The following is a 13,382-nucleotide window of genomic DNA, read 5'->3' on the forward strand; positions in this document are numbered from 1 at the left end:
GGAGCAAAGAACCCCCTCCAGAGACAGTTGAGAACAGGGAGAGCAGAAATTCAATAACTCACAACCAAAAATTCAAAAGGATTGGGATTTTTTTGAAGAGCTCTGATTGAGCCTCCCCTTCTGCTAGGGCCCGCGTTTTCCCCACTCACAGGATGCTCTCGAGGGGTTACTGCAGCTCCATGATCATGGGAGATACAGAGGCCAGGGTCTGCAGGTGACTGGTAAATGGAAGAGAAGCTAATTTTACACCCCCTTCTGCAGCTCCATAGAACACAGTTGCAACGAACATGCTGATATGACTGTCTTTAGGATTGTCAGACTGGTCTGGAGCACCCCCCTAGTAGTACCAGGGGCTGCTTATGTACCCCTTACTCCATGATACAGTAGTCAGGAGTTGGTCCACTATTGCAAAACCCACAAAATGTGTAAAGGAATCAATCTTACTTTGATTATCTCAGTTCACTGCCTTTAATTTAAAACTGAGTTGGCTGCTATCCACACAGTAAAGGGAGTCAGAAATGCATCTGTTTTAAAAATGTGTAGTTAAACTGTGCTCCTCATTCTGCCTATAAAAAATAAGTTATGCTCACCCAGAGCATGTCAGTTCTGTCTAGCCGGCCCAGTCCTTAGCTTGAAAATGGAAGGCAGTAAAAGCATTTTAACTGTAGACAGTGCTTGTTATAAACACTTCAAATGTACTGTAAAGTTCTGATGGGAAATGAATTCTCATTTCAGATGTGTCCAAGATAGATGAGAAATTTATGGCCGAATGGCCAAGTATTCTTGGACTAGTCGTGAACAGAAAATATTTTATATTCATATCATGATTAGCTTTTCCTTTGGGGGAAAGTCATAGACTGTTAGGGTTGGAAGAGACCTCAGGAGGTCGTCTGGCCCAATCCCCTGCTCAAAGCAGGACCAACACCAACTAAACCATCCCAGCCAGGGCTTTAATCAAGCCAAGCCTTAAAAACCTCTAAGGAAGGAGATTCCACCACCTCCCTAGGTAATCCATTCCAGTGCTTCACCACCCTCCTAGTGAAGAAGTTTTTCCTAATATCCAACCTAGACCTCCCACACTGCAACTTGAGATCGTTGCTTCTTGTTCTGTCATCTGCCACCACTGAGAACAGCCTAGCTTCATCCTCTTTGGAACACCCGTGCAAGTAGTTGAAAGCTGCTATCAAATCCTCCCTTACTCTTCTCTTCTGCAGACTAAATAACCCCAGTTCCCTCAGCCTCTTCTCGTAAGTCATGTGCCCCAGTCTCGTGCAAATACTTTGGCATGTACATAGCTTCATGCGTAGTAGTAGTCCCATTGAAGGCAGAATCAGGCCCTTAACTACAGTAATTTTCTATAGTATACGCATGCTGCAAATATGAGAGCACTTCCATAACACATTGAGGGCTAGTCTACACTGACAATGCTTTGGGGAGTCATGGTGCTGGGAGAGAGTGCTCCCAGCACACTAAAAAAATCACGGCCATGAGAGGCGCGGCTCCCAGTGCTGGAATCGCGGCTCCCAGCGCTGGTGCACTGTCTACACTGGCATATTACAGCGCTGAAACTTGCAGTGCTCAGGAGGATGATTTTTTCACACCCCTGAGCGATAAAGTTGCAGCGCTGTAAATTGCCAGTGTAGACAAGCCCATAGTGTATAACCTTGTTAAATGAAGGGTGTTTCCCCTCCTCGCTGCCAAACCATTTTTTTTAAAAAAAGCCAATTTGTTCCAATTACGGCTGACAAAAGTTGTGCAAAGGCTAAGCCACCAATTCATTAACTAGCATAGATGAAAAATGTGCTTGGTTAGGTTAGTACTTATCCATTGCAATAGTATCCTACACCATGCATATAAATAAGTAGGACTACACAGTATGAGCAGGGGTACGACTGACTAGCTGTCTGGCCCTGTATGTCTTGCACTTGTCGTTGAAACAAAAAATAAAAAATGTTTGGAAGTGAAACAGACATTATATGCAGCCACCAATGCATGACCCATTTTGATTTTCTCTGCTCATTTCAGTGTTTATTTTTGGGCTCCCTTAGTGCCTTGCCATTTCTTACAGAAATCCTTGAACTAGCAACTGCATACGTTTCAGCAAACCAGATTGTTCTATTAGTAATACAAGGAATACAGGAGTTAAAAAACCTCCTAACATTTTGTTTTAAACAGTCTCAGTTATTGTACGTAGCCCACATTCTCAGTGTACTTTGTGTAACTCAAAGCTGATCACCACACTGCAGCTATGCATGAAGAAGAATGAACTAAAAAAGCATGAACAGGAAGTCTGACTGGCTCTAATTTGCAGCCGACAGGCTGAACAGAATATATTATCTCTAAAAAGTCCTTTTGAAAGAACCTCTGTCTTTTCTAAGGGGCATAGTTAAGGGTTCTCCAGTATTTATATTTTAAGTCATTCTTGAAAATTTACTTAATTTAGTTTTATTTAATCTATTGTTTCTGTATTTAAATTTAAAATCAAAATTCCTAGTCAGACCATGGCAGCCTATCCTCAGGCGTCTCCATTAGCCATGTATATTATTAAAGTAATTTCAAAATCTCATTGAAAAACCAGAGTTCTCTTTCATTATGGGGAGGAAAGAGAAGGAAAATGAGCTGTGAAAACCAACTATGGTCTATCATCACTTGCTGGAGCAAAGTTCTTTTTGGAGATGGAGCTTGGTAATAAACTTCCAAAACAATTACAAAACCATAGAAGGTTCTCTTCTTCTTTGGCCTTCATGCTCTGACCTGGACCATGAGAAGATGGTTCATGTCAGAGTAAGTCCAAAGACAATCTGTGATCAATAAAATTCCTAAGCTATCCAGCTAAAAGGCCTGCATGGAACTTCTGCTAAAGATCTAATCAGAGCTGCTGTTCTTACCTAAGCTTACAGTACTTTTCTGTTGTTTCCATACAGGGAAATGAGTCTTCTTTGAACAGTAACATCACAGCATTTGCACTAAAAGCAAAAGTCATCTATCCAATCAATCAAAAATTTAGGGTAAGAGTTTAGACTTTTTGTGAAAAGTAGTGACAATCATTCTGTGACTGTGTAAATTGTAGAGTGGGAAACACTGGAAGAAATGTACTGTTAAGCCTCTTACCTTACAGTGGGTTTTTGTTTATAGCAAATTGATCCAGGCCTTATCCTATGTGTTGCCAGCTGTCCTCAACTGGCACTGAAATCTTCAGCACTTCACATGGGCCTGATCCAGTTCCCACTGTAGTCAATTGGAAGTTTTCCATTGACTTTGGCCCAAGAGACATTCAGCACCTTGCAGGATCTGGCCCTTAAACAGGCAATTTTTAATTAATTTAACAGAAAAACATATTTCCCAGTCAAAAACATAACTAGTTCTGTATAGACATTTTGTGATATACAGTGATGCAAAAAATTGTGAAAGTATCCAGTATTCATGAGCTGCTCATCGTCTTAATATTATTTGGTATGAACCATGTCAATTTTCTTTGTCCCTAGCCCCTGGCAGATGGATCATCCAATCCATCTTTGCATGAGAATCCAAAGCAGGCTGTTCTGCCTAATCAGATAATGGAAACTTCTACTTCAAGCAGCCTTGGATCCCTGAGTCGTGAAGACAAGGAGGACTGTAGTTCATCTACAACAATACATTCTGCAACTAGTGATGACAGATTTCAGGACCGAGCCTTCCTGAAGGTGACCTGCTTCCCTGAAGTTCTGACTTGTGAGAGGTACAGAAACAACTTGCAATAAAATTTGGTCATTTGAAAACACACACTTGTTTTTTTCAGATGAACTGCTATAGATCTGGCATGGATGAAGAATCAGGATTCTTAAATCCATGTGTTGAAGGCATACGGTCCAAACTTAATTATAGGAAGCTAAACCTTATTGGAAACCAAGGAAATTGCACACTATTGTGTGTTGCAAATTGGTTTACTTATGACAGAATTCCGGGGAAAGGAGTACAGGCAACAAATTGCCTTGTATAACAGCATTATCATGAGAAAATCCCTTTTCACTGTATTGTGATAATACTACAATATTGGCTGTTGATCACGTAGGGTCCAATCCTGCCAGATGCTGAGCATGCTTTGTACAGGATGCTGAGCCCCACTCCCATTAGAATCATTGGGAGCTAAAAGGGTTCAGCCCCTCACAGGATCAGATTCATAATAAGCAGCATTTTCAAAGATCCCTTTAATTAATTAAATTAATTAATAATTGGAGATATACCAATCTCCTAGAACTGGAAGGGACTTTGAAAGGTCATCTAGTCCAGCCCCCTGCCTTCGCTAGCAGGACCAATTTTTGCCCCAGATCCCTAAGTGGCCCCCTCAAGGATTGAACTCATAACCCTGGGTTTAGCAGGCCAATGCTCAAACCACTGAGCTATCCCTCCCCCCTTTAATTTATTTCCACCCAGACACCAAAAACGGGTGAAAGCGCTTTCTCCTTTCCACAGCCAACCTAAAACACTTCCTGTTAAAAACGATTCTTTGTTATTGTCTCTCTCACTCCTAAGTGCATTGATGATACAATTGTTTTATTGTCTTCATTGATTTCAAAATATTGATACAAATCTATACATAAAAATAAAAACCTATGGATGAGCAGTGCACATAGTACAAAGTCAGAACTGCTACCACTTTCCTCTCAACACCTCCCAGTCTTTTAAAACCAGGATGCAAGAGCTTTTCCACCTACTAAGGATTAGTCCTTGGACAGCAATTTTTTGATATACTAGTAACTTAGGGTTTGATTCTGTCATGCTTATTGAATAGTTCCTTACCTCATCAGTAGGAGCACAGAAACAAACATGAGTAAGGGTGTCAGAACTGGGTCCTTAATACTACTAAGCACATATTTAGGGCCAGATTCAACCCTTACTTAGGGCTAGTCTACACTGGCAGTGTTAAAGCGCTTCCATGGCAACGCTTTAACGTGGCTTGTGTAGTCACGGCAGAGCGGTGGGAGAGAGCTCTCCCACTGCTCTAAAAAAAACACCTCCACGAGCGGCGTAGCTAACAGTGCTGGGAGCACAACTCCCAGCGCTTGTGCACTGTCTGCACATGTAAAGTGCCAGTGTAGACAAGCCCTTAGACTGAGCAGTACCTTACTCTGCAGTAATGACTAATAACTGTGAGCTGAGTCCTGCAGAGTGTCCAGTAGACTGTTCCCAGCCCAGTGGGACAACTCACATACTTAACATTAAGCATGTGCTTAAATGCATTGCTGAATTGGAGCCAGAGTGCTCAGTACCCTGCAGCATCAAGCCCTGTAGCCTGGGGATTGGAGGCAGGAACTCCTGGGGGCTTACTCTGCCCATATCAATGGGGATTACTCATCCTGCAGGGGGGAAAATAGGTCCCTGCTCAGGTACCATGGTGATGGCCATGCTGTAATAACCTGGATAGACTCAGCGTTATAATTTTCACTCTGCTACGTAGTTGCTGTGTGCCTCTAGGCTAGTGGTTCCCAAACTTGTTCCACCGCTTGTGCAGGGAAAGCCCCTGGCGGGCCGGGCCAGTTTGTTTACCTGCCGCGTCCGCAGGTTCGGCCGATCGCGGCTCCCAGTGGCCACGGTTCGTTGCTCCAGGCCAATGGGAGCCGCTGGAAGCGGCGGCCAGTATGTCCCTCGGCCTGCACCACTTCCAGCGGCTCCCATTGGCCTGGAGCAGCGAACCGCGGCCACTGGTAGTCGCGATCGGCCGAACCTGCGGACGCGGCAGGTAAACAAACCGGCCCGGCCCGCCAGGGCCTTTCCCTGCACAAGCGGTGGAACAAGTTTGGGAACCACTGCTCTAGGCAAATATCTATATGTTTACTTCTTTGTATCCCCAGTTGCAACATAGGGAATAAGAAACTTTGTCACAGGGTGGGACATGGAGAGTCAGTTAATGTTACTGCAGCACAACTAGAGATGGAAAACGTTAAATACTAAGTATTATTATTACTGTTTTAAATTACAGCTTTTCCCCCTCTCTTTATTCTAGCCATCCATCCATATTGTTTAGGCTTCCTGTTTATTTGAAGGTTGCTGTGTCTAATGTGTTAAAGCATTGTCTCTTTTTATCTCTCACTCCGCAGCATTTTAAGATACTTTGTATTTAAAAAAATGCAATATGAAAATTGAATTGACTTGTTCCAGGGAAATTGGTTTTCTGAGAATTCAGCACTTAAAAAGTAAAAAAAAAAAAAAAAATTAAAAAAAAAATTACAAGAGTGTTACCATTTTCTATCAGTTTTGTTTTTGCAGTGGTGCTTTGGCACAGTATAAATACATTGCTGCTAATGAATGTTAAACCTCTGCTTTGTTTTAGTTTTGATGTTAAACTGTGCCTGTATAGTCTTCTTTTGAAAGAATTGCTGCTGCTTGATACTGAACTAAGAAGGGAAAAACAGGTGGTAGGTACAAATTTTTTATGTCTAGCCATTTGAATTAGAGAAGGGAGCTCCTTTAGAAAGCTTAGGAACTAGTCAACATAATTCACTCTGCCTGTCAGACTCCCTTGAGGAAAGTATTGTATTTTTACTGCACTATATTTTATTTGTCTTTATGTCATGAATATATATGGGCTCAATACAGGGGTGACTGGGTAAAATTTAATGCCCTGTGTTATACGGGAGGCCAGACAAGATGATCTAATGGTCCCTCCTGGCCTTTATAGTTTTTGGCTTTTTTTTTTTAATTTTGCATAAAATATGTTATCCTATCCAACATTTTGTAGATACATTTGTCTTCAATTTTGCAGTGTCAAGAATTGCATATTCTCTAGGTAAAATATGAAAAGTCAAAATAACACATTCATTACCACGGTGATGGGCACAATCGTCCTGATTCAGTATAGTACAGAAGTGAAAGTACCCCCTTATTCCGCTGCACGGACTACCCACATTACAAGTCACAAGAGGAGACCAGCATTCATTGGTTGGGGTGTGGGCAGATAGGGGTGTAGGATAGATGAATGGAGTGTGCCCCACAATGCATTGGACATCACAACTGAGCTGGGGCAGAATGAGAAGTATTCTAGTATTACAGAGGATTATTTAACCCTCTGAGAGTCAGAGTTGATTCGCTGGTCTGCACCAGGGTTGGCCCAGGTATGCAGCACCCCTTTCTCAGAGCAGATTGGAAAGTTACAATGTAGCCCTAAATAAATAAATCAGATGATTTTCTTGCTAACACAAATTGCAGATGTTCATATGATTTGTAAGCCAGAGTCACCGTTTTGTTTTGTTTTTTTAAGGAAGAAAAAAAAAAAGCTTAAGGCTCTATTCTTCTCCAATGGAGAGAAAAATAGGACCTGACCCCAATTAAAAAAGTGGAGGGGGGGAATAGAAGGGGAAATACAAATGAAAAGCCTTTAGCAAGGAGCAAAGGACAAACTGGGCAAAATGGATTTCTGTGATTAAAACAAAAAAGAGTCAGGTTTTTACATAGAATGCAGATTTGCATTGGGGATACAGATATGGTGGGGGGTACAGAATCATTGTTACTGTTATGGATGGGGTTAAACCTCATTCAAACAGGAGGGTGTAACTACTACCCTCATTTAAGTTGTATAGAATCATAGAATCTCAGGGTTGGAAGGGACCTGAGGAGGTCATCTAGTCCAACCCCCTGCTCAAAGCAGGACCAAACCCAACTAAATCATCCCAGCCAGGGCTTTGTCAAGCCTGACCTTAAAAACCTCTAAGGAAGGAGATTCCACCACCTCCCTAGGTAACCCATTCCAGTGCTTCACCACCCTACTAGTGAAAAAGTTTTTCCTAATGTCCAACCTAAACCTCCCCCTCTGCAACTTGAGACCATTACTCCTTGTTCTGTCATCTTCTACCACTGAGAACAGTCTAGATCCATCCTCTTTGGAACCCCCTTTCAGGTAGTTGAAAGCAGCTATCAAATCCCCCCTCATTCTTCTTTTCTGCAGACTAAACAATCCCAGTTCCCTCAGCCTCTCCTCATAAGTCATGTGCTCCAGCCCCCTAATCATTTTTGTTGCCCTCCGCTGGACTCTCTCCAATTTATCCACATCCTTCTTGTAGTGTGGGGCCCAAAACTGGACACAGTACTCCAAATGAGGCCTCACCAGTGCTGAATAGAGGGAATGATCACATCCCTCGATCTGCTGGAAATGCCCCTACTTATACAACCCAAAATGCCATTAGCCTTCTTGGCAACAAGGGCACACTGTTGACTCATATTCAGCTTTTCGTCCACCATAACCCCTAGGTCCCTTTCTGCAGAACTGCTGCCCAGCCATTCGGTCCCTAGTCTATAGCAGTGCATGGGATTCTTCCGTCCTAAATGCAGGACTCTGCACTTGTCCTTGTTGAACCTCATCATATTTCTTTTGGCCCAATCCTCTAATTTGTCTAGGTCCCTCTGTATCCTATCCCTACCCTCCAGCGTATCAACCACTCCTCCCAGTTTAGTGTCATCTGCAAACTTGCTAAGGGTGCAGTCCACACCATCCTCCAGATAGTTAATGAAGATATTGAACAAAACCGGCCCCAGCACCGACCCTTGGGGCATTCCACTTGATACCGGCTGCCAACTAGACATGGAACCATTGATCACTACCCGTTGAGCCCGACCATCTAGCCAGTTTTCTATCCACCTTACCGTCCATTCGTCCAGCCCAGACTTCTTTAACTTGCTGGCAAGAATACTGTGGGAGACTGTATCAAAAGCTTTGCTAAAGTCCAGAAATAGCACATCCACTGCTTTCCCCTCATCCACAAAGCCGGTTATCTCATCATAGAAGGCAATTAGGTTAGTCAGGCATGACTTGCCCTTGGTGAATCCATGCTGACTGTTCCTGATCACTTTCCCCTCCTTTAAGTGGTTCAGAATTGATTCCTTGAGGACCTGTTCCATTCAGATGGGTAGCTGAAACAGTAGGTTTCTCCAACCAAACCACAGGCACATGTCACCTGTCAGGATCCCAGCAGGGGCAGTCAGGGCCAAGAGTCAGAGCAGGTGCAAACCTGGGGCTGGGAGTAGCACAGGCATTCATAATCAAGTCCAGGCCAAGATCCCAAGGGTCCAAGTTCGAAACAGTTTTCAGGGTCCAAGTCAGGAGGCAAAGTCCAAATCAATCCTAGGTCAAGCCAGGAATTCAAGAGCAGGCACAATTATGGCAACTATAGAAGATCCCCACTGTTGCCTGAACACTTCCTGAACCACCCCTTGGATTTATATAGGACAGAGAGCCAATCAAGAGCCATGGGGTTGCTGTCTGTCAAACCCTTGTGGTGGAATGCCCCACAGTCTGTGTCCGCAGCAGGTTATGGGAAGTGGAGCGCACCATGGTTACAACTTCTGCTGGGTGGCAGCCTGGAGCTGCTAGCTACCTGGGAGCACCATAGGTCTGGGTCTAGACCCAGAGGGCCTTATGTTACTACCCAACACAAAAGCAGATAGAAGTCTGCTCAGGAATTTGATATACGTGGGCAGAGAGCTTATGCTGGGTCTTGCTTGCTGGAGTGGTGTGTATGTTGAGAGAAGCATCAGCAGAAAAGCCAAGGACTCAGACCGCGCGGGTAGTAGCGCGTCGATTTTCAGGGATCGATATATTATATATCATCTATATATCATATATATCGATCTAACGCTCAATTATTGATTCGGAACTCCCTCCGCCGCCGCGCGGGCGGTGCGAGCATGCACATGGAGAGCCATCCATCGATCGCGCCGCAAGAGGCGGGAAATATGAGATCGATATAAGATTTCAGCCGCGTTATTACGCGGCTGCTGAAGTTGTATCTTTATATCGATTTTTCCCCTTAGTGTAGACCAGCCCTCAAGACAAGCACTAGGAATGTGGTCCTGAAAAAAAAGCTGTGATAGAGCTTTTGAGCTAAATGGAAGAAAGGGGTTTGAAACTGTGAGAAAGGATCCGATTTCTTGTTTGAGCCCTGCTGTGTTCAGGGAAATGAGACATTGTACATTCTTTGTAAATAAACAAGATTACGTTGAAGAAACACCTGACTCCCATCACCAATTTATATCGCTAACAAACAATCCACAAGACCACAAATTTTTAGCTAACTGCTCAGGTCAAAAGGGGGTAATGTTACAGCTATAGCCCAACTAACAATCTAAACACTGGGTATAATCCTCTCTCACACACACCCCAAACCTCCAGATGCTCACATTATGTCAGCAACAAGTAAATCTGATTAATACAGTTAGCATGTTTCAAGAGGCAGCATTTTCTAGACAGACTTTTAAACACTGTTGGGAAGGAGAGGAACCAGAGTAAGCCTGGGGAGTAGATTTGACCCATTCAGGTGTCCTCTCTTGGTGGTCTCCTCCCCATCTTCTTAAAAAGGTATCTATGGGAGACTAAAAGAATTCTGGGGTCTACGTCAAAGATGATCTTCAGTTTGTGTGAATTAAAAACAACAAATTTGATCTCAAGATCAATAACTAACTTGCGGACAGGTCTAAAAGTTACAACATACACCTCTACTTCAATATAACGCGACCCGGTGTAACACAAATTTGGATATAACGCGGTAAAGCAGTGCTCGGGTGGGGGGAGGGGAGCTGCGCACTCCGGCTGATCAAAGCAAGTTCGATATAACGTGGTTTCACCCCTCGAGGACAGCATTATATTGGAGTAGAGGTGTATAAAGTTTTAGAAAAGAGCCACCCTACTTTGAACATGCCATTGTGTGATAGCCACCCAAAGCAGAGACATGAAGTCTGATGTTTGTCAGTCACTTTGTTACCCTTCAATGAAAGGCCTTGTGTATGCTTTAAAATTTGTCAGTTGCCTTAGATATGTAAAATTACATTTGTGTTTATAGGAGTGTAGGAAGTTTAAGAAATACTGGAAGATAATGTTAACCGAGGCAAATTGGGAGAGTTTCAGCATGACTGTTTTAAGTGTAAATTATCTTTTCTGCTATTAATATATTTTCACTTACAACTCATGCTCATTCATACATGTAATCACCAATAATGATGATCAAATTGATTACTTTTATATTTATTTCTCTTTTTTCACCTAGATATTTATTCAGGTTCTCAGAACATACCTCTCTGATTTTTACCTTAAAAAGAGGATTACTGAAGATTTGTACCAGAAGATCATTTTGACGCAAGAAACTGTAAGTGTCTCCATTGTTTAATGTTTCAGCCAACAGAAAATATCAGTTAAGCCGTTTGTGAAAGTTCAGCCATATGCCCCTGCTGTGTTGATCTCTTTTACATGGAATAATGTCATTTGTAGTGTATTTCTTTTTGGGGAGTGGGAAGAGGGGCAAAATGAAGTGAAAGACATGATTGCTGAACCCCTGTGGTGGATTGTCCATAACAACTTGTGGCTGAATGTCTGTCTGTATCAAAAAATACCAATTACTACATTGCTGTATCGAGTTTGTTAGGAGAAAAGCCTTTTTCACAATTTAGTTCTGTCTAGAAAACAGTTTTCCTGTCCTCAGCCAGCTGCTCAATAGAATGAATGATCTCTAGGTGTAAATTCATTATCTGCGCCCCCCATTATTGTCAACAACAACATACTAGGGGGTGCAATACCTGAAGGAAATTCTAAGCTGTTATCAAGAAAATGTACCTGTTTTTCTCTCTGTGCAATTATTTTCCAACCGTATACTTTATCGAACTCCATTTCTGGGATTGAGGTTTTCACACTACACACTTACAGTTAATGTACATTGCTGAAAGCTGCTCTTAGTCACAGCTTGGATCACATTATGTTTGTGAGATAACAGAAGAGCAAAAGTGGTACAGCACTAAGAATAAGCTGCTGGAAGGTTACCAGCTGTGCCTCACTTAAAAAAAAAAAAAGAGGTAGTTAGTCTAGAATTAAAATCTCTCATGTTACGTCACCACTAGTCAGTAGGGATTTAGATCATGCAATCTCGCAGTCAATGGATTAACACTGGCGGTCTCTGTAATTTTATCTGATATCCTATATCTCCATGGATTTCTGTATTAAGATCACTTCACTGCCGTTGAGCCTCAAATTTAATATGAAAGTTAATCATATTTAGAAAGAAAAGAGATACAAAGAACAAATCCTTGTTTCGGAAGCAGATGTTGGATACTGACAAACTTTAGACGCGTGAATGTTACAGGGTAGACAACTTCCATAATGTCTCCTAACCCTTAGTTAATGATTTTGAAAGCACTTGTCTCCTCGTTCATCTAACTGAGCTTCTATAAGACATGTCAAGAGTTAAATATTGCTTTTATCTGAGGCAGCCAGTGCAGTCTGGGGGAGCCTGGGGAGGAAGGATAGTCCAGTGGTTAGAACACTACCCTGGGACTTGGAAGATTATGGTTCAATTCTCTGCTCTGCCCTCGATGTCCTGTGTGACTTTGGGCAAGTCACTTAGGTTATGTCTACACTACAATTAAAACCCCACAGCTGGCACATGCCAGCTGACTTGGCGTTAAGGGGCTATTTAATTGCAGTGTACATGTTTGGGCTCAAGCGGGAGCTGCAGCTCTAGGACCCTGTGAGGTGAGAGAGTCCCAGAGCTCAGGCTAACCCCAAGCCTAGTCTGGGGGCGCTGATTGTACACTGCAAAACAATAAGGCTTGACCCCTGGGTCCCAGCTTGACTCAGGCTCAGACCCTCCATCTCTGTGGGGTCCTGGGTTAGCCTGATTTCTTTGTAAATGAAAGGGGGTTAGACTTTAGCCTGAGTCTGAACCCTGGTCTTACATTGCATGTAGACATACCCTTGCTTTCTCCATCTCTCAGATCCCCAGTTATAAAATGGGAATCATAATCTCAATGCACATAGAGTGCATGAGGGTGATAGTTGTAGGCTTATCGTTTCCCCTGTCACAGACCTGGTGTTCCCCACACAAGCACACAAAATACTTAGAACTTGTCAAAATGGAAGCAAAGAAATTTTCCAGTTCTCAGTTGCCAATAAATAAATAAATAAATAGCGGTGTTATTCCATAAAATCCAAAAGTTATAGACATAAAAGTGAAATTTTCATCAGAAATTCTGATTTGCTGAAAAGCAGTTTTCTATTCAGAATGCTTCCAGTCTCAGATGACTTCAAAATGGACACTTCTGTAGCTCAGAAAACCAAATCACAGCTGGCTCTATTCTTTAACTAATGTAATAGACACGCAAATTGTAATCTACAAGGTTGCCCTTCTCAGCCCCTCGACGAAATGATGCTGAGGGGCTTTGGTTTAATAACAGCTAGAGAACTTCTAGCTCTGGGGCTATCAACCCAGCACATTTCAGAAGCACTAACTCACTTGGAGATAGATTTTTTTCAGAATAGCTCAGCTCTCCGTTGTTTTTGCTGATACAGATTAACATGGCTACCACTCTGAAACCAGCTCCCATTAGGCACCTAAAAAATAAGGGTCAGATTTTCAAAAGTTCCTGTT

At 42.7% G+C, this 13,382-nt stretch overlaps 1 protein-coding gene across 1 annotated transcript in view; it reads left to right on the forward strand.

Moving 5' to 3' along the window:
- The first annotated feature begins 3,557 nt into the window (after positions 1 to 3,557).
- The window catches only part of EVC (EvC ciliary complex subunit 1), a 67,510-nt gene continuing 57,685 nt past the window's right edge, over positions 3,558 to 13,382 (forward strand). The window contains exons 1-3 of the mRNA XM_039542051.1: positions 3,558 to 3,718; positions 6,311 to 6,395; positions 11,013 to 11,111. Of these exons, the coding sequence (XP_039397985.1) occupies positions 3,558 to 3,718; positions 6,311 to 6,395; positions 11,013 to 11,111 (345 nt within the window). The remainder of the gene's footprint in view (positions 3,719 to 6,310; positions 6,396 to 11,012; positions 11,112 to 13,382) is intronic.

This window comes from Mauremys reevesii, linkage group 5 (genome assembly GCF_016161935.1).
Source record: "Mauremys reevesii isolate NIE-2019 linkage group 5, ASM1616193v1, whole genome shotgun sequence".
Classification (NCBI taxonomy): domain Eukaryota; kingdom Metazoa; phylum Chordata; order Testudines; family Geoemydidae; genus Mauremys; species Mauremys reevesii.